The sequence below is a fragment of the Fundulus heteroclitus genome, chromosome 11, assembly GCF_011125445.2.
Source record: "Fundulus heteroclitus isolate FHET01 chromosome 11, MU-UCD_Fhet_4.1, whole genome shotgun sequence".
Lineage (NCBI taxonomy): Eukaryota > Metazoa > Chordata > Actinopteri > Cyprinodontiformes > Fundulidae > Fundulus > Fundulus heteroclitus.
Genome location: NC_046371.1, coordinates 10054930 through 10074569, shown reverse-complemented (window position 1 = coordinate 10074569; position 19640 = coordinate 10054930). Strand labels below are relative to the sequence as shown.

The 19640-nt window shown below is 39.2% G+C and overlaps 1 protein-coding gene across 1 annotated transcript; it reads right to left on the bottom strand.

Moving 5' to 3' along the window:
- Positions 1 to 878: 878 nt before the first annotated feature.
- Positions 879 to 18657, bottom strand: slc37a2 (solute carrier family 37 member 2). Its single transcript, XM_036142831.1, has 18 exons — positions 18088 to 18657; positions 15066 to 15147; positions 13435 to 13525; positions 12247 to 12325; positions 12025 to 12160; positions 10046 to 10122; positions 8288 to 8454; positions 8156 to 8193; positions 7896 to 8060; positions 6487 to 6577; positions 5370 to 5432; positions 5111 to 5196; positions 4458 to 4506; positions 3750 to 3823; positions 3577 to 3655; positions 2687 to 2784; positions 2457 to 2521; positions 879 to 1289 (listed from the first exon to the last, which is right to left on the bottom strand). The coding sequence occupies exons 1-18, from the start codon at positions 18144 to 18146 to the stop codon at positions 1274 to 1276; spliced, it is 1515 nt and encodes a 504-aa protein (XP_035998724.1). The 5' UTR covers positions 18147 to 18657; the 3' UTR covers positions 879 to 1273.
- Positions 18658 to 19640: the final 983 nt, after the last annotated feature.

The following is a 19640-nucleotide window of genomic DNA, read 5'->3' as shown; positions in this document are numbered from 1 at the left end:
ATGGATCTCTGTGATGCAAAGCCTGAACTAGAGGGGGAAACATCCGTAGAAACAGTTGCTGTGATGTTTTTAAAACCTCTGTTGGCTTGCAGAAGAAGAAAAAGCCTCCTATATTTTAACTGGATTTGAGAACTGTTGAGCAAGTGCTGCCCTCTGCTGGCCGAAAACTCGGTTTTAATTTTGCTATGATTTTGTTTTTGCTGTATATTATTTTTCTGTGTATTTCGCATTAAACCTGTCAGGACTGATTTTTTTTTTTTACTGTTTAATTGGTTCGACTTATTTGTACTTTCTTTTTTCACTGTATGTTTTATTTAATTGTATGGAAATGTTGCTGTGGTATGGAGGGAAGGTCTTGACTGCGCATTGGATGAAACCAACGCATTGATGTTCTGTATCATTACAGCGGGTTCTTTCTGACATGGTTACAAATAAAGCTTTGTTTTCACTAAAATGTTACTGCACCTACTATCAGAAAAGGAAATCCTTCTGGGATCTGCAAGGTGATAAACTGGAGGGTGTACTTTAAGTTTCTTCACATACATAATTTAAGTATTTAACGATTCAATTAATAAATACGTTTGAAATATGTTTCCGTACACCTGAGGTAGACTTTAAAGATTTTAGAATTAGATCAGCTTCATGATCTAGAAAACATTCTGACTGAAAGACGGTGCACTTTTTTTTTTAACCATGACTGTCCAAGCAAAGCCATTGGCAGTTTTAATCTTGTCCCTAAAAAAGCTGGTTTAGCTACTAAAGCCAACAATTACAGAGTTAGCCTCTCCTCAGTTCACGTGTTTAATGATTTTATAGATAACTAGCTATCTTGTTAGCTTGCTTAGCTAGATTTAGACTTAAATAACAAGGACAGGAAGTTTGATTCTTTGAAATAATTTTATACTTCAAGATGAAATGAGCAGCAAAAAGCCTTTTTACAGCATATCTGAGTCCTCTGATAGAGTTCATTGGATTTCCCAAGAGATTCCTCACAAGGAGACAGAGAAACCAAAACAAGATTAAGACAATTAAACATATATACAGGTTCATGATAAAAGAGTATTAAAACAACTCAGAATGAGGTGATTAAAACATGTCTCAGCATAGAGACATTTTTCGTAGTTATACAAAAAGAAAGCTTCAATCATCAGCTTAATGAGTTGAATCTTCCGGCTTGGTTTTCTTTGGCTGTACAGTGAGGTGAGGTCGGGTTCGGTGACGGTTCCCCGCTCTGAATGTTTGCGCTTCAGCTTGTTCTGATTGTGTGACTGGATCAGATTTCTTTAAACCTGAAAAAAAACAAGAAAAGAAATTACAGCGACATTAAAAGAATAAAAATTTTTACTACTTTTGCTAGATGTGAAGACATGTCTGCAGTGGATTTTCAGTTTGAACGGCTTGACCGACACGTCAGCTACCCGCAGAAATCAGATTTTCTCTTTTGATTGTTGCGGCTCGAATAAAGGAAAACTCAAAGCTAGAAATCTATACTTACTGAAATATGTTCAAAATTAAGTATAAAAGATGCCAGAGAAATGAAACTTTTTTGGTCCTTCTGTGTCAGTAATGCCCAGGATGACTTAACATCAGAACCAGCCTGCGTTACATTTAGGGGTAAAAATATCCATTCATCAATACATTGCAATTCATTTTTTCCCTAATTCAACATTGATGCAGAAAAGCCTCTGTATCGTTGAGTTCCCCTGGCCTCTGGCCTCATGAGCGACTGATTTGTTTTGTACGAATCATCATCACATCAGATGTAACTGATATATATACCTATATTTTTCATTAAAATTACAGCCCAGCAGGTGAAAGTGGGCCTGTCTGTAACTCCCAGGCTACTTTTTCTCCACAGCAGAGCACTGTCTGAACTTTAGCGCTCCTTATTTATCTCAAGTATCACTTTGCTAGTGTTTTATTTTCAGATGTGTTAACAATTAAAAAATTATGAGACGTATTCCAGTTTCTAAGAGGAAAGTAGAATAATTTAGGTTTGTATGAACTTTACTTTAATGTTAATACAGTACTGTCATGTTTTCAATTTTGTACTCCATATTCAATTGCTCAGAAATATTAATACACATACACTGGTTTTCTATGACTGTTCATATGGACAAAATATAAATAAATCTCTAAAACGTAATGACAGGTCCTCTAAAACATTGTGTACTCTTGTTTTTAACTAAATAAATCAATATCAAATGGAAATCAAATTGAATTGTGAGGTTGTTAACAATACCCCGCCCTAGTTACATTGTAAACTAGTCAACTAGAAGGCTTATGGTATTTTTTAATCAGCGACGCGCCGATTGGATTTTTAGATACTGATCCCAATTTCTGGGTTTCTTTAACCCTCCAATGTATTCGTTTTGTTTTTTATGGCTAAAACAGGCGCAAAGATCAAGTTGTCCTGCATTTTTTTAACACCAGTTATTATTCTGTCAGAGTCTCACCCTCTGGCTCGGGGGATCCGTCCACACCAGCCTTTAATTTCCTTAAAGACGAGTCGGGTCAAAAACTGTGGAAAAACAACATCAAATGGTCCAATAATCCGTCTTGGAGTGGTAAAACAATCACAGTGAATTATCAGTGAATGCAGTCAGAAATAACAACAGCTAGAAGCCAGCAGAGAGAATCTGAAGCACTGCTGTTAAGGTTAAATCATTAAAGCGTTGTTTCTGACCAGGCAGGCTAAGATGTCAGCGGAGATGAGCATGTAGAAGACGTTGTTCCAGCCGGTGGGCGAGATCAAACCGGCGAACAAAGGACCCAACGCTGCACCTGCAGAAATCACAATCAGAGTTTATTCACCAGGTTTAGGAGAAAAACAAGGAATTTGACTTTGTATTCTAACGCTCGCACCGTGTGAAACGGTGCAAACAAAATGATCAGCAAACTAAAATCTACAACCACGACAACCTTTTCAGGGAAAAGGCGCAGCATGTCTTTATTTTTTATGTATATACAGGTGTGTATCTGAACATATATATTCAATTCAATTCAACTTTATTTATATAGCGCCAATTCATGAAGCATGTCATCTCAAGGCACTTTACAAAGTCAAATTTAATCAGATTATACAGATTGGGTCAGATTATACACACAAGGGGTACAACCAATCCCTGCTGAGAAAAACTTGCGGTGCAATATTTAACGCCCAATTTGGCAACACAAACTTCTTTAATCGATAGTGAAAAAAATTAAATAAAAAGACAAAATGTACTAAAACGGACCCAAATCCACTGAAATGTAACTCCATTCAGTTTTATTTAAAAAGGTCATAGCTACAACCTGTTCATCAAAACGATTCATTTTTCAAAATACATCCATGGAACATCTAGAGTGGAGCAAAATAAAAGTATTAATGTCATTGAAAAATAAATATATAATGTATAAATAATTGTTTTCTAAATGTTGACGGGTCCAAAATATGTAAATATTTACTTCGGGCTACGATGCTGACGAAGACGTGAAAGGATATCGTAAAAAATGTGTTAAAAACTAATTTATTGTGGAGCAAATCTTGATCTGCATCAAGCAACGAGGGGAATAATACAGTATACGAAGGCGTACCTATTGATCCGGTGCCGTCAATGATTGCAGTAACTGTCGATAAAGCTCTGGAGTTCCCTCTCAGACTCTCGTGTGTTCCCTGCAACAAAACAGAAATATCGTTTCAGACATTTAGGGTCTAATGCGCAGACGCGATCACAGGATCTCCTACGACGACGTTTTTCAGGCCTTACCAGGTCGGCAGACACAGCTGTGGTGATCAGGGCGTAAGGTCCGTTCACCAGACCGCCACACAGCAGCAGCATACCTGCATGTACAAAATAAACTGCATCAAAAACTTCATACATTTAACCCAAAGCATTTAAAAAAATCAAAGTTCTTCCAGGTGTCTAAATGTTAACGTTGCACAGTCTGCTCTGTGCTCCAAGAATTTATCTCCTTCTAGTTCAAGCTCAGCTTTTCTCTCTGGATGTTTATCTGAGGGGTTACGTTGTCCTCTTTTCAAAAAGCACAAAAAGTTTTTTTTTCTTCCGTTTTGATCGGTTAGAACTATGGATTAAATTAGCACCATGACAAAAGCACGTGCTCAATCAATGAGTAAAATCACAGAGGAACAGCTTATCTGACGGTCGATTTTATAGATGCTAAAGCACACAGGAGCTTATCCAGCGTGATGTTGCATAATTCGCTGATTCTCGCTCTGCTGCCGTTTCCTGGAATGCCAACACTTGGTTTTAAGATCGCTGGTTATTTCAAGCCGTGGATTAAGTAAAAACCTGATTATTGCCTTTAATAGGTGTGTGGAAAGCTGTTTTCATATTAAAAGGTTTACGGTTTGGCATTATTCATGTGAGGCAGGTAAAAAACAAAAATCCGGCTGCGATCTGTTTAAACATTTAGGCAGGAGTGTTGCTATAAAAACTGAATTAAAAGCGTCTTACCCACTGTGATCCCGAGGCTCCGTTGTCCGACGTAATTATAGACGAAGAGCTGGAAGCACAACAAACAGAAGATGTAAGGAGAAGTAAATATCCAGCCTCCCACTCCTGCATAAGTTTAACAACATTACATTTGAGCTTTTAAAATTAAAATCCCACTAAACACAACATCAACAATACAGTGATATGTTTGTAGTGGCTTAGGGTAAATTCCCCACTCTGCCTGTTCATACCTGTAAACCAGCCAATTTGAAGGTAACCATCCAGCAGCAGCTTAGTTCTCTAAGTAGTTTTGTTTTAAGATCAATAATCGCGATAAATAAAGGTAGAAGTGCTCAAATCTTTCTCATTCATAGTTCTATCAATTGTGGCTCTGATCCCTGTTTGTGTCAGTCAGTATTTCTCATGAAATATTAAGGATTATGATCGATGATCAACACAAAATAGTGTTCAATGATCTCCTTTTGGTCGCCACTATTTACTGTTGTCACACATAGACATTTGCTTGGTTTAGATGATGAGAAATAAGTCCATGTGGTAGGTATTAAACACTGAAAAAGCAAGTCTAGCAAAACTCGTATGGTAAAAACTTGTATGGTAAAAAATTTTTTGAAATCTTATAGCAGTCAAAGAATGTGAACAAAGATATTTGTCACCATTGGCGCAGCAGCAATCAGCATGACACAGCAGGTTGAGGCTCTTCCTCCTGTGAAGTCAGACACCAGGCCGGCCAGGATGCCCCCTGTGGACACAGAGGGGTGAGATCTTCATGGCTAACCTTCAATATGAGCTCGGTTTGCTTATTAGTGATGCAAATAATAAAAACTTATAATGCCGAATCAGGTTTTTTCAGCTGCACATTTTGAATGGCGTTTCTACTCAATGAGTTTTTTCCAGATTAAATCAAATACCTACCCAGGATTCCTCCCGCATCGAATAACGTCGACATGTCTCCCGCTTGCTTTGCTTCAAAATGTGCTGAGAAAGAACAGAGCGTTCACACATCAGACGTGAAGCAGGAACCAGATTATATACGGTATTAAAAAAAACACAAGCTTTGCCTCAGTCTGACATTCAGCCTAAACATTCCCCCTTCGGGTCAGTTAGGATGATTTCAATCATTATTTGCTAAATCTTGAGCACAAAATTGTTTTACAATAAAAAAAAAAAAATCTTTCCTCTAGGTCGTATTTCTACATAAACATCTTTATTATTTGGAATTAACCATTGCAAAGGTTACAAAGCCATGACATCATCATTTGGGCTTTCCAAAGTTGTTTGAAGGAGCTATAAGTAATACTGACACCTTGTGGCTTAAATCAGTACAACATCTTGCCAGTCACAACAATATAATTTGCCATTTTTAAACGGTGTGTTGCTGTTGTGAATTTTTACAAACACAGAGCAGGTATATAATGTTGTATTTTGTTCTATTTCTGGTCTGCTTCTCTAACTGCCTTCTATGTTTACAGGCTGCTGCTCTTTTACCAAGATAAAATACAAATGCTGTGCTCTGTGTTGGGAACCCTTGGAACTCTGATATGATTGGTTCAGCAACCAGGAAGTAAACACGGGCTACACTCTGGACCAAATTAGTTCTCGACCGTACCTCTAGGTTTGACAGGAGAAAAACTCAACTAAGTAATTGTTGATGGAGAGGACTGATTGTTTAAAGGGAATGTTACTTCCATCCTGAGTGACAAATGAGAATGATTTAGGTTGATTTTACAGTAAATATCTTACTTATTGCTCCTTTAACAGCTAGACATCTTAAAGCTTGCAAACCTTTGAATTTGAAGAAATAAATAGAACATAAAAATAATTGTCTCTTTTTATTCTGGTATCTAACAAATAGCAATATTTATTGACATCCTAATTGGCTTAAACACAGGAAAGGTCTGAAATAATTTCCACACTGTAGGTAAAAAAAAAGTTATTTAAAAGTCTTATTTTAATTTTAAATGCTACGAATAAAGGCTTCCTATGTAAGCGATGTTTGTGTCAGGTTGTAAAATGTGTGAATGATACTGACCAACATTTGAGATGTAGAGAGGCAGCCAGTACAGGAAGGTGTAGCTGACCAGTTTGGCAAACATGAGACAGAGAGAGAACTCCACCACTCCCTGTGGGAAACAGAACGCCGCGTTAAACACCGCAGGAACGACAATGACTACTGTGCCGTAATAAAAGAAAAACATGCCAGGGGTTCAGATTACAGTAGACGGGCTGCGAGCTTCAACACGTGTAACAAAAACAGGAATAGGAAAAAAAAAACTGAGCAACTTTTCTAATAAACATTTAGTGCATGCGTGCATGGTGAGTTCCTTTAAGTTGTCGGTTTTTATATTGTTCAATTTTGTATTTGTCAGACTATTTCTGTATTGTTTTAATTTAATCCTCACCTTAGTTACTGTAGATGTTATTCGACTGCCATTTCTTCCCTACAAACATTTCCTCTAGAGAAAAAGCGTTATTTATTTTTCTTCTTCTTCACATTTCTAAAAGGTACCAGCCGCACTAACTCAACGCATCGTATTATTTATATTACTTCTCATTGTAATTGTACTGCTTTCCTGGTCATTGTGGGATTAAGCATCTAGAAGCTATTTGGTTTCTTGAAAACAATCAAACTTAGAATCATTCACATCCCTGGCAGAGCGACGTTTAAACTAACCTTTTATTTTAATAAACATATTTTTTTAAATTTTTGGACTGGAACATTAATATTTTGATGATTCAAGCAGTCAGAGACACAGAGATTAGAAACTCTTGGAGTTCACCACCAAACATAAATCATTATATATCAAATTTATCTGAACTGTAATTACAACTGATACGTTGTTTTTTTTATTATCACTTTATATTTGTTCCTTTTTTTTTTTGAGAGGCTCTCATTTCCTATTAGAAACACTTTTTGGTTGGATGTAAATAGTTTTAAATCTAAATCTGCCAGAGGCGGGCATGAATAATCTTGAGCAGAAGTGCATGTGGTGCATGGTTAATAGTTATTATAAAGCAGCCAAATAAACAGGGACATAATACATAGACTCACTATTATCGGTCGTTTTAGCCTCAGTTTGGCTAAAACTATGCTTAAAGGTGATTGGTTCTACCAGAAAAATGCAAAAGTAGAAGAACTGTGAAATGTGAAACACTAATGTGGTGCAACGGCAGATTATATTCCTACTACATCAAGATCTTCTGAACTTCCGTCACTCTGTCTCATCGCCTAAATGGACGAACTGTCTGTTAACGAAGCGAGTTTTCAATTTAGGAGACGTAATCTGTGTCTGTAGTAATACGGCAACGGAGGGGGTGGATAAAACAAAACAAAACATGATATAAAATCTGCAATTTGTCTTTCTCACCACAAGGTGGAGCCAAAGAAAACACCAGAATAAAGTCGTTTTTGGACCCAAAGCGAACATCTGCTTTGCTTACAGGTATACAGAGAGCCCCGACGAAACTTATAGCCTCGGAGTGCTCCTCTACGATCTGCGGAGTCTCCGTGGATACGGCGCCGTTGATGCTTCTGTTCCCGTTCCGCAGCAGCGGCTCGGTCTCACCGTTCTCCTGCACCTCGGTCTCACCGTTCTCCTGCACAACCTGGCACACAGACGCACGGCTGTGAGCTCAGGGAGCAACGTCACCGGGGAAATGAGGAGGAGGAGGAGGGGGGGGGGGGTTCTGTTAAAGCTCACGTGATGCTGAGGAGGAGAGCAGTTCACATCTTCAGGCTCTGAAGCGGAAAGGGAACAAGGTGAGGCTTTCGCTCTTACAGACGGTAAAAAAAAAAAACAGGAGCAGCAAAGTGACTTTTTGTATTAACTCACTTTCAACCAGGAAGAAGAAGCACAGGATGCCGGTGCAGGCGATGATGAGTCCTGGGACGATGAAGGACATTCCCCACTCGGAGGAGACGAAGACTCCAGCGATGAGGGAGCCCAGGATGTTTCCCACAGAGGTGTGGGAGTTCCAGACACCCATGATGAACCCGCGTCTGACAAAGACAACAAGCACCGAGCCGTTAACCTCACAACCCTGCTTCTGTCAAAGGCTTTGAATCAGTAAGAACTTTGAACTTTCTGTGTTTTTTAAATCAACTTTCATTTTTGGACTAACTAATGTTTGACATTTACATTTTTCCCCCCAAATCTCATTAATTGTCATCAGCAGAGAATAATCTTCCCTCTTTCCAAATTTGTGTAATTTTGAGCCACTCTCCGTTTTAATTTATCCGCACAGAAAGGTTTTCCAAGCATGAATCTCCCATTTAAAATCATCCCACATTATCTACATCGATTCTAAGCCCATACTTTGACTAGGCCGCTTCATTTTTTATTTTTTTTTTTAAACACTCACAGGTGGATTTGCTGCCGCTGCTCTGACTTACTAAATTGTTTAAAGGGCCGGCGTTTTTGCAACACGTGCTGCCAGAATCCATCCAAATAAGCCTGAAAGTTGCCGTTTAGCGTCCTTTAGCTCTCCTCCGGTCTAACGGGACATTTTATTGAGTGTGATAACTGCTGCTGCTTTTCAGACTTGTTGTGTTTTGGGTTTGAAAAGTTTGACCGTTTTACTCAGAATCAGAGTTATAAATATAAGATCAGAGGACATTTCACGGTGTCTTCCAGCATGGTGGCGTGCCTGCTGCCGTATATCTTTGCTCTGTTTTATATGAGGTGGATTATCCGCCCTTCTTCAGCACCTGATCACTGTGTGAAATCCAGCTCATCAGTGTTTACACTATGTGAAACTATATCGCGTTAAAAGCTTATATACGAGTCTGTCCAGAATTCATTTTATGGATATCTAACCTGTTTTTTTTCACTTCTTTCAGGTGTTTATTTATCATTTTTGTAAATAACTTAAAATAAAATGAGGTTAAAATCAAATTAAAATGATCTGTTGGCAGTAAGCGAGTAATAAAGCTCTACATAAAGAGTATAAGGGAAAAGGGCTTTAATGTGAATAGATCACTTTGATGCGTGGGCTGCAAATGGCTTTAAATTACAGCTTTTGATCCGGCATGAAGAGCTCCACTCCAAGCTTTTAAAGTAAGCTGGTTTTCTGCTGCGTCTCAACACACGTGGATAAAAATCCACATTTGAGGATCCCCCCCGATTGACTCAGCAGAGCCGCCAAAAGCCGCTGGAACAATATGTCTGGAAATCTGGTTAAAAAGTAAAAGAAATCCAGAGGAGTATTTCTTAACTGAACCTGTTCCTTATATCTTTAGATTTGTTCTCCAAAGTCTCGTGTTTGAACTTTCACTCAGTCCAGAGTGTTTGAATTTATCTTCCAGCTGAAAACGAGCTGCGGCCGGCTCCAGTCCATGTGAAGCTGTCGTGATTTCGTGGGTCAGCTGATTTCTCAGAACGACATAACCTACAGATTCGGCTGCAAATCGACAGATTCTGTCGTTCTGAGATGCTTTAAACGCGACATCAAGGGTTCCCACTCTGGCAGCATCGACCGGTGTGACCCGTTTCTCCAGACATTTAAATCTCGTCTCCCCCAGCGCTGTTAAAGCGTGACAAACGTGCCTCCAGAACTCTGCGCAGTCAGCAGGACTGCCTTCCCATACTCACTTCCCCTTTCCGAACCAGTTTCCGACACAAGCCACCACGGCTGGCCAGCCGGTGGTCTGCATGAGTCCGTTCATGACCTGCAGAGGGAGGCACAAAGAGGCGCGTTAGGAGAATGAGCGCAGAGGAGGGGGGGGCTCTTATGATGCCCACTCCAGAGCTGCAGGATATCAGCGCAGACGTGCCGTCACATGATGCGGCTGTGAGTCGTGTGATGGGTGTGACTGAGATCTCTGCGTTTTATTCTACTCTAAATAAAACACCAACCAGCAGTAAAGACACTTCCATTGTTATTGAATGGATTCATTCTTCGTGTCGACATAAATTTAAATAATGTATTTTTTTAAACACTTTTTATCAGTGTTTTAATGTGTCCATAAACAGATGTTATTTTGTTTTTTTTTATTCCAGCTCCAGTTTCTCCTTCTGGGAGGTCATGTGTTGGGAGTCGACACATCAAAGCTACAAAATGTCACTTCGATACAAACGAGAAACAAGGCATAGCTTTCTCTCTCTGCTCCGCTGCGTGATTGTGCTGCGGGCAGATTTCTGAGGCGAGTCCTCCGTACGACAAACACAGGATAAATCCACCGCTGGGGAAAGAATTAACTTCTGTTTAGAGATCCCTTCTGTTTTTCTGTCGTGCTTTGTTTCAGATCAGAGAAACTTATAATAAAATCGATCCTTTTGTTAAGTAATAATTTACCTGGCATTAAACACTTTTTTTGTAAAATTTCCTTTGACACGTTCACGTCTGATTACTGCCTGAAATAAATAGAAACCTTCTGGCTAACTTAGGCGTCACACTCTCAGATAGAGACAGGTTGATTTAGATGATTTAAAACTCTATTCACAGTAATATCCACCTGCTATTGCACTTCTGGTTAGACCTAAACTGCATTTCGTTGCCTTGTACCTGTACCTGTGTAATGACAATAAAGTTGAATTTAATCTAATGTCAATAAACGGAGATCATCATGTGAGAAGTGGGATTTGGATTTAATCCAGCTGCTTGACATCTAAACGTTTCTGATGAAAACATTAAGCGTAAGAAGCTAAACATCTGAATTTACTAGTTTATGCTTAAAAAAAAAAGATGAATAATGAAAGAAAGAGGTTAGGAAACCAGTAAAATCAAGTGATTTGGTATCTATTAACAAAGTTACACAGCTTTTCAGTTTGTTTTTGTTTTTATCACAGGACTATTTGTTGTTTCTGAATACAGCTTTTAAAGATGCTAAATGTGTAATGAAAGCAAGCCTGTGTCTACATTTTCCCAACACGCTTGTGAGCGGATGAAGCTCTGGGCAGGGTCAGGTTACTGATGGTCAGTCAGCTTAAATAGCGAAGTGAAACAGGACGCTCCTGACGACGCCGCTGTTTGCAGCCGCGCTCTGAATGTGCGTCCGCAGAGCAACGTTCCTACCCAGCGGAGCGACAAAGGAAACCCGGCGGCTCGGCTCTGGTATCACCCCGGTCAGCAAAAACCAGCAGCTCATCTGATCAAAGCGCTTCCCCTTTTTTTTCCCACCGACTAAAACGCTGTTTCTCCTCGAGCACGATGCAGAAAGCTCTCTTTGTAGTTAAATCTGATTCCTTAGCAGGTCAACAGGCTCGATTGGTTTCAAAATGCAGAGAAAAAGGGTTTGTCAAACTGACTGGATAAACAGCAAATATATTTTAAGCAAATAAAAATCTGAATATAATAATATATGATAATGATATTGATATTATGATATTATAATATAATATCATAATATAATGAATGTGTTTACCAGCCAAATTATCCCCAGATATAAAACAAAAAAAGGCAAAGGCAGCAAATTATCACTCAGCTAATCATTAACCTTATAACTGGGGTGATAATTTAATAATTGAAGCCAAACTATGATTATATCTCCTTCCCTATAACAAATTTCCAGCTCAGATGATTTTTACGCTCTGATTTCAACAGTCAGCTCGGCGTAGGCGTGCCTGCGTACCTGGACGAAGGCGTAGTACCCTAAGGAGTGGATGTTCCAGTAGAAGCCGAGGCCGAACAGGCATGTGAACAATCCGCTCATCAGCATCCCAAAACTGAGGTAGTAGCGCAGAGGAAGGCGCTCTCCAAAGATCCCACTGGGGAACACAGCAGAGAACCCGGAGTGAGCAGGAGGAGAACGAGCCACCCGTAGCCTGGAGAGCTAACAGGAGCAGCTACCCACCTGAAAAACATGCCGATGGCGTAGGCGATGAGGAAGGAGTTGTCCAGGACTCCAAAGAGGGTCTGGTAGTTGTCCTGGTCTGCAGAGAGAGCACAGAGGAGGCTAAGATTAACGTTACTGACACTAAACGGCGTACGCAGGAGGTCACAACACTGAAATATTTTTTTGGCTATGTAACAATTAGGGAATTAGAAACGTCCATTATGTGTTGGTAAAATGTTTAAAGTGGGTTTGCCTCCACATGGAAGGGAAGAGAGTTGCAGCAGTGAGATAATCTAATTTTATTACTTGTTTTAGAGTTTATATAATCATACATAGCATTAAGTACAGGTCAATCAGTTTAATACATAGACTTGTTTGTTGGTTGCACTTTATGTTCAACAAGGATTGATGTCCAAATCAACTAAAAGCTGTTCTCTTGAACAATATTCTGATTAATAGAAACATTAAAAGTTCTTGTTTTAAATAGTCCTTGTTTACAAACATCATTATTTAGACGCCATTTTTGTTGTGCAGAGAAAAGTCCAAATTGCAATTTTGGTTGAAATATATTGTAGGCAGAACGCAATCATTTCTGCTCTGAGTTTAGATGCTGTGGGTCTTTTAGCAACTAATCTGCACAGCGAGGAAACAAAATGATTTGTTGTTTGTATATGTTTAAAAAGACATGATAAATTAAACTAGGGGGGGGGGGGAAATCGCACTAAATCGCAATATTAAGAAAAAAAATCGCAATTAGATTATTTTCCAAAATCGTTCAGCCCTACTTTCCACACAAAGACACGAGGGACACGTCTCTGATTTTAGCCATTTCTCCCGCAGTATTAGAAACATTTCTACGGTCTTTCATGCTGATCATTTTGCCCTTATTGTAGCTCGTTTCCTATCAATGATCAATAAACGGTCCCAGGAGAAACCGCTGACCTACTTTCTGCCCCACGGCCAATCAGATCGCCTTTGATAAGGAAGTCACTGCCTGATGGGAGCAGACTGACTTTAAAAGAGTTCCTTCAACAATTCAACACTCATAGTTAAAGATACTCCTGTGACGACGCATACCCAGGGGAAACCGTTTAAAATGATCTTTTTGAAAGTCAGTATTCTTTCTGCATATCTTAAGACGCTCCGCCCGCCTCACATATGGTCAACAAAGCATAAAAAGCGAAGGCGAGTCGGTAAAGGACTTACCAAACGGCGACCAGTCACACCAGGTCTCATTGTTGGTTATGTTGAGGTCAGCCGGGCGAATGACTAAAGAGCAGTTCCTGTGCAGCTGGCTCTGAGTTTCAGACAAAAACAAAAGAGAAAAAAAACAACCTTAATCCCCATTAAGGCCAAATATTTACCTTTGGATTTAATCACACCACAAGCTGAGTCTAAAGAAAATTGGAATCTTTTGCTTTTGGGTTGTTAAAATTTGGAGAGAAGCTTTATTTTTATCACTTTGTAGGAGCTGACAGAAAACACTGACTCCCTGTGCAGCTGCAGAGTTGGTTATATCTACTGTTATCACTTTCCCTCTCCGGCACTGTGGTGGGGGGGGGGGGGGGCGGGGGGGTGGCGGGGGGGTGGGAACTGGTACATTTGGGACTGAATAGTTTTGTCTAGTTAGAACAGAACGGAGAAGGTTAGATCAGACCAGACCGGGTCAATGTTGTTCTCCTCCTCATGAGAAGACAACGATCCGGACTTTTCGGTGCAGATTCTCACTTTTCTGGGTCATTGACAGAAACACCGATCTCTGTCTTGGTAATTGAGGAAAGCTACAGGGTGCATTTGTAAACAGTAACCAGTTTTTAGTGCTGCTTTTAGAGTAAAGACTTCTTCCTCTGGTGGGTAGCTTTCAGCTCGTGTCGGCTTCGCTGTGGATGGCGATCCGGCTTCAGTTCTCCTCTTCTGGGCCTGATTCACGCGTTTCCCTCTGAAAGCTGTTCATCTAGCGGACACAGAAGCTGCCGTCTTCCTGAGGGGTTCTCATGCTGCTCACATTTATGTACCAGTGTGTGAACAGATCGGCGTAGCTCTCCAACCGTGAACCAGACTAGAGGAGGTCCACTACTGTCCCGCTCATATCTGGGCCGTGATGTCACACTAGGAAGCAGCGTGCCTGAGGAGTCGGCTTAGTGGTGACGGTTTAACTCAAACATTCTGACTCAACAAAATAAGGAGCTACCAAAAGCCAGATCATCATAATTTGGGCTTTCCCAGCTGTTTAAAGCCTCAGTAATATTTGTCTGAACGAGTTTGAAGAAAAGAAATCTCTATACATTTTTGACAACTGACAAATTTTAATGTTTTTGGTGATCCCATTACCCAAAATAAGGAAACATTTAATATAATGGCAGACGGTATGAGAGAGGAACAAAGTATTCCTTCTTCTTATACAGTGAATATCGAGGCTATAACTTGTTCTGATCGGGGCCGAGGTAACAGTCTGCGTGAGAAATTCAGCCTTTAATCTGGATTATTGAGATATTCCTGCCTTTAAACTTCAGGAAAAGAAATTTTCTTTGTTTCGTTTTTTTCACTTCAGACGCACAATTGTTATTCTGTCCCATAAACTGCACCAGAAAACAGAAAACAGCCTCGACAGCTGTTGACGCCTTCCATTTATGGAGACCCACCTCAACTACTGTGACACCGGCAGGAAAATATCGTCTATAAAAACAGGTTTCACAATCCTGAGCCCCGCCCTAACCGCGTTACGCCACGCCGATGGGAAAAAAAAAGAGTTCCTAGATAAAAAAAAAAAAAACAACCTGCTGCAGCGGCACAAACATAACGAGCTGCTGGATGAACAGAAGCGTCTCTCCGCTCACCTTAACGATGCTGATGGGCTTCCTGGACAGGTGGTAGGCTGTGTAGAAGAGGAATGTGAGGAAGAGGATAAACCCGCGATACCTGCAACAGAAACAAAGACACAAGATCATGTAAAAACTGATTATTTGAACAAATAACCGTCCATATTAGGGCTGAACGATTTTGGAAAATAATCTAATTGTGATTTTTTTTCTTAATATTGCGATTTAATGCGATTTATTTTTTTCCAGTTTAATTTATCATGTGTTTTTAAACATAAACAAACAACAAATCATTTTGTTTCCTCGCTGTGCAGATTAGTTGCTAAAAGACCCACAGCATCTAAACTCAGAGCAGAAATTATTGCGTTCTGCCTACAATATATTTCAACCAAAATTGCAATTTTGACTTTTCTCTGCGTTAACCACAAGCAACAAAAATAGCTTCTAAATAAAGATGTTTGTAAACAAGAACTATTCAAAACAAGAACTTTTAATGTTTCTATTAATCAGAATATTATTCAAGAGAACAGCTTTTAATTTAATTGGACATCAAACCTTGTTGAACATAAAGTGCAACCAACAAGCAAGTCTATGTATTAAACTGATTGACCTGTACTTAATGCTATGTATGATTATATAAAGTCTAAAACAAGTAATAAAATTAGATTATCTCACTGCTGCAACTGTCTTCCCTTCCATGTGGAGCCAAACCCACTTTAAACATTTTACCAACACCTAATGGACGTGTCTAATTCACTAATTGTTACATAGCCAAAAATTGCAGACTCTGCGATTTGGAAATTGCGTTTTTTTAAATTGCGATTATATTGAAAATGCGATTAATTGTTCAGCCCTAGTCCATATTGCCTTTCTCTGATCACATAAATAAGGATTAAGGAAGAACCTGAGTAGGAGTTTCCACTGATGCACTAATGTATGTTTGAACAACATTAATGACCTTCAGCCGGCTGTGGATGAACGGTTTCCACATCAGGGCTCCTGCCTTATTACGCAACAACACGCATTCACTGAAGTCACGCAGCAGCAACATCTACACCGGGAAAAGTTTCACAAAATGAATGAAACCTTCTATCCGCGGCAGAAGGTCCTGATTTCTAGACTCTTGTCTACATTCACGCTTCCCAGCGCTATGAGTTCAACGCCACTCAGAGACCCAATTCTGAGCCAGTCTACAAAATGGGAAAGACGGGGGAACACGCCGATAAGCAAGACCAAGGTGTTTATAATAAACTAGGAAAAGCCAACTCCGATAAACTCCAGTTAAGAACCAGTTAATGTGTTTAAACACGCCGGCTGGTTCTTAGCCGTCATTCCGGATCGTCCGTGGAACGACTGCTCTGGATTTTCTCAGCAGAATGACGGAAAAAGTGACTTAATCCATTTCCGGATTCCTACGTTTCTATTTTATCAACACACCATAGAAGAAAATCCATCCATTTTAACCTTATTCTAAAACCTGAAACTAGAAATAAAACGTTCTTTAAAAATGACAGCAAATTTTCTAAAGTAGATCATTAATTTAAACATTAATGTAAATTGCCATTTCTTTCAAAAGGTAATGTGACATTTGTGGCTCTAAACAAGTTTTATTTAGCTGAACTAAGGACATAAATGGCTCTGTGGATGGTAAAAGTTGCACCACACCCCCCTGCACCAAAGCAAGGCTGTCAGTAAATGATCAGGGAGGTGTAGATGGGATTATGTCTGAATCCCAACTCACTTTTCTACTATGTAAACAGATGGGACTTAATAAGCAAAGACGTGCTGTGTAAGCACTTATCAGTCCTGCACCAGATGTTATTTTTAAACTTGTTAAGGAAGAACGAAAACGGAACTGACAAACGAATCTGTTCTAAATGATTAACATTTTTTATTACTCTCATCGAGCAAAAAATAAAAGAAGCATCTGGGTTTAGCCATGAAGAGGAAAAAAGGAAACACTTTTTAATTTAGAGTGGGATGAAAAAAGCAGTTTTTGCAGATTTTAGAGCCTTTGTTTTTTCTTTTTTATACAATCATAAGAAAATATTCTCACATTTTTTTATATACAAGTTTAACAGATTAGTCGACATTGGGTTAGATTAGTTCTTTTCCATTATTAATGTATTATTATTATTTAAACAACTTATTTCTTTTAGCCAGTAAATGAAATTTGTATCATTGATATTTCTTTCATTTTTACAAAAGCACTAACGACTGATTTCTATCTCTTCAAGCTTTCGTTTGCAGGCGACCTATAAAAACAGGTTATCTTTTAATACCGGAAATTTATATTCTGTTGCAAAACATGGAGGAAAAACCAGGTTTAGCTGCTCCTGGTGAGTTATTTTCTAGATAATCGGTAGAAACTGTTTTGGTTTTTATGATTCTTAATTAAGTGTGCTACAAAATTATACTAAAACCCAATTTCTAACTATCCTCACTATTTATTTATTTTTTGTTAGATAACAGGTAGAAACTAGAATGATTTTATTTAGTATTAATTTGTTTTGACTAACAAACTTTTTTATTCTTATTTTTCTTTAATTTAGGAACAAAAAGAGTGATCCTAAAGCGGTTTGCAAACATCCCTCCCTCTCATGCACCAGCTGTGTGATCAGGAGCTGGAGGCTTGGCTGCTCAGCAACTTGTCTTCACAGATTCCTTGAATGCTGCACGTCGGTATCGACTCGTTAAACTGCAAATCTCAGTCGATAATTAGATGGAACAGTTTACTTTTTAAATGACGCTAATAAGTAAATAAAAAAAGTTCTAAAACCAGATTTAACAGAAAAGTAATTAAATGTTTGTAACGACGCGACTAGATTTTAGGTGAAACCGTGTAATAAACGCCGTGGTGCGTTTACGGTCGACTGTTTTTTTTTTTTTTTTTTAACAGAATCCATGTTTATCGAACGAGGGGCCGTGTAAATAATCTACGAGGCAGGGAAGATAAAAGTAGCCACAGATAAATCTGCCCTGAAACCAAGTTAGATCTGCAGAGAGATAGGGGGAACAAAAAAAGATTAGTTCAACTTACCAGCTGTCCCGAGAAAAGGAGGTGATCAGTCGGACCCCAGGAGCCAGAGGAGACTTCATGATTAAAAAAGACCGGTTAAAACTTCACGCAGCAACGGTTACTTGACCCTAAACATGGTGTCCTCGAAGCAGAGATACCGCTCAGATAAGGCTACGGAGTTTAGAGCTACACTACAGAGAAAAAAAAAAGCTTCCTGAAGGAGAGCCGTCTGGGTTAAAAAAAAAAATTAAAAAAAGAAGAAGGGAGGAATAAAACGGGAAAGGGTGGTTGAATGAAGGAGGAGGAGGATAAAAGCAGACGTTAGCTGCTGTGCGTGAACAACGGCTGCTGCCCGGCTTCCAGCACGGAGATAGAGTCCGTTAACATCCAGCAGAGCTCCATGGTGTGTCTCTAAGTTTTTATACCCCGGAGAGAAGAGCCAGCCTACCTCCCACCGACCCCGAATTAAACGTTACAGCGCGGAAAGGCGACGGAAAAAGAGTGAAGAGTGACTAATAATTACGCGGAGGAGATGCACTTCTCCTTGCGGTTTTCCAGGAGGAGCCTCCCCGACGCCAGCAGCGGGCCGGCGTTACGTAACGTCGCCTGTAAACAGAACGTAGTATGGCAAGGCGTTTTACAAATAATTAAGACGCAAACTTTTTTCCCCTCCACATGGCCCAAAATAAATAGGTTGACCGTGCTCAGAGGACAGAAAAATATTTCATTTTAATAAAATACCACAATTTATATATATATTTTTTTATTTTTATTTTTTTACCAGTGCTGTCAGAACAGAATGCGTTAACAGATCTGCATGCGCGTAGCACACTGACACCTATCTCTGTTAGACAAGCATAAGTTTTGTGTTATCAGCCTATGGCATCCTGATTTTTTTATTAACCTGTCAGATTAGAACACACCTATTTTTTCTCTAACCCAAATTATTTCAGAGTAATATACATACACACACGGATAATTATTTTTAAAATGATTTTATTCTTAAAAGCAACATGAATTTCAAATTAATATTGCATCATTTGGTTTCATTTATCGACGCTTCTTCTCTCAACATCACCTGAAACTTTGCTTGTGTCTTTCAGGTCCTACAGTACAGTCAAAACTGTTTTTCCTCCTTAAAAAATGTATAATAAACATCAAGTATGCTGTCGGTATGCTGGTCTGAATGCTTAAGTTCAAATGCTGGAATAATTCTCCATTGCACAAGCACATTAGAGCAATGTATGCCAGTCTGACAAGTGAGCTGTTCTGACAGAACACCGGTTTAACAATAAGCTTCACTTGCAATATTTTAGTGAAAAAATATAAGTAGTCAAGTAGAAGGTGATCTGTAACTCATTGTACACCCAAAATATTAAGAAAAAGTTTTTTTAGGTTTGCCTTATTAAGGAAACACATTGTTTCCTGATTTTTTTTTTTTTTTATCTATTCTATGCAAGTCATTTGGGTCATTTTGCTATATTTTGCCAAGTTTGACAAACCAATTAAATGCAGATTTGAATGCCTCCAGGTCTGCTTTTGAGAAGAAGTCACAGGATATGGTCCTATTTATT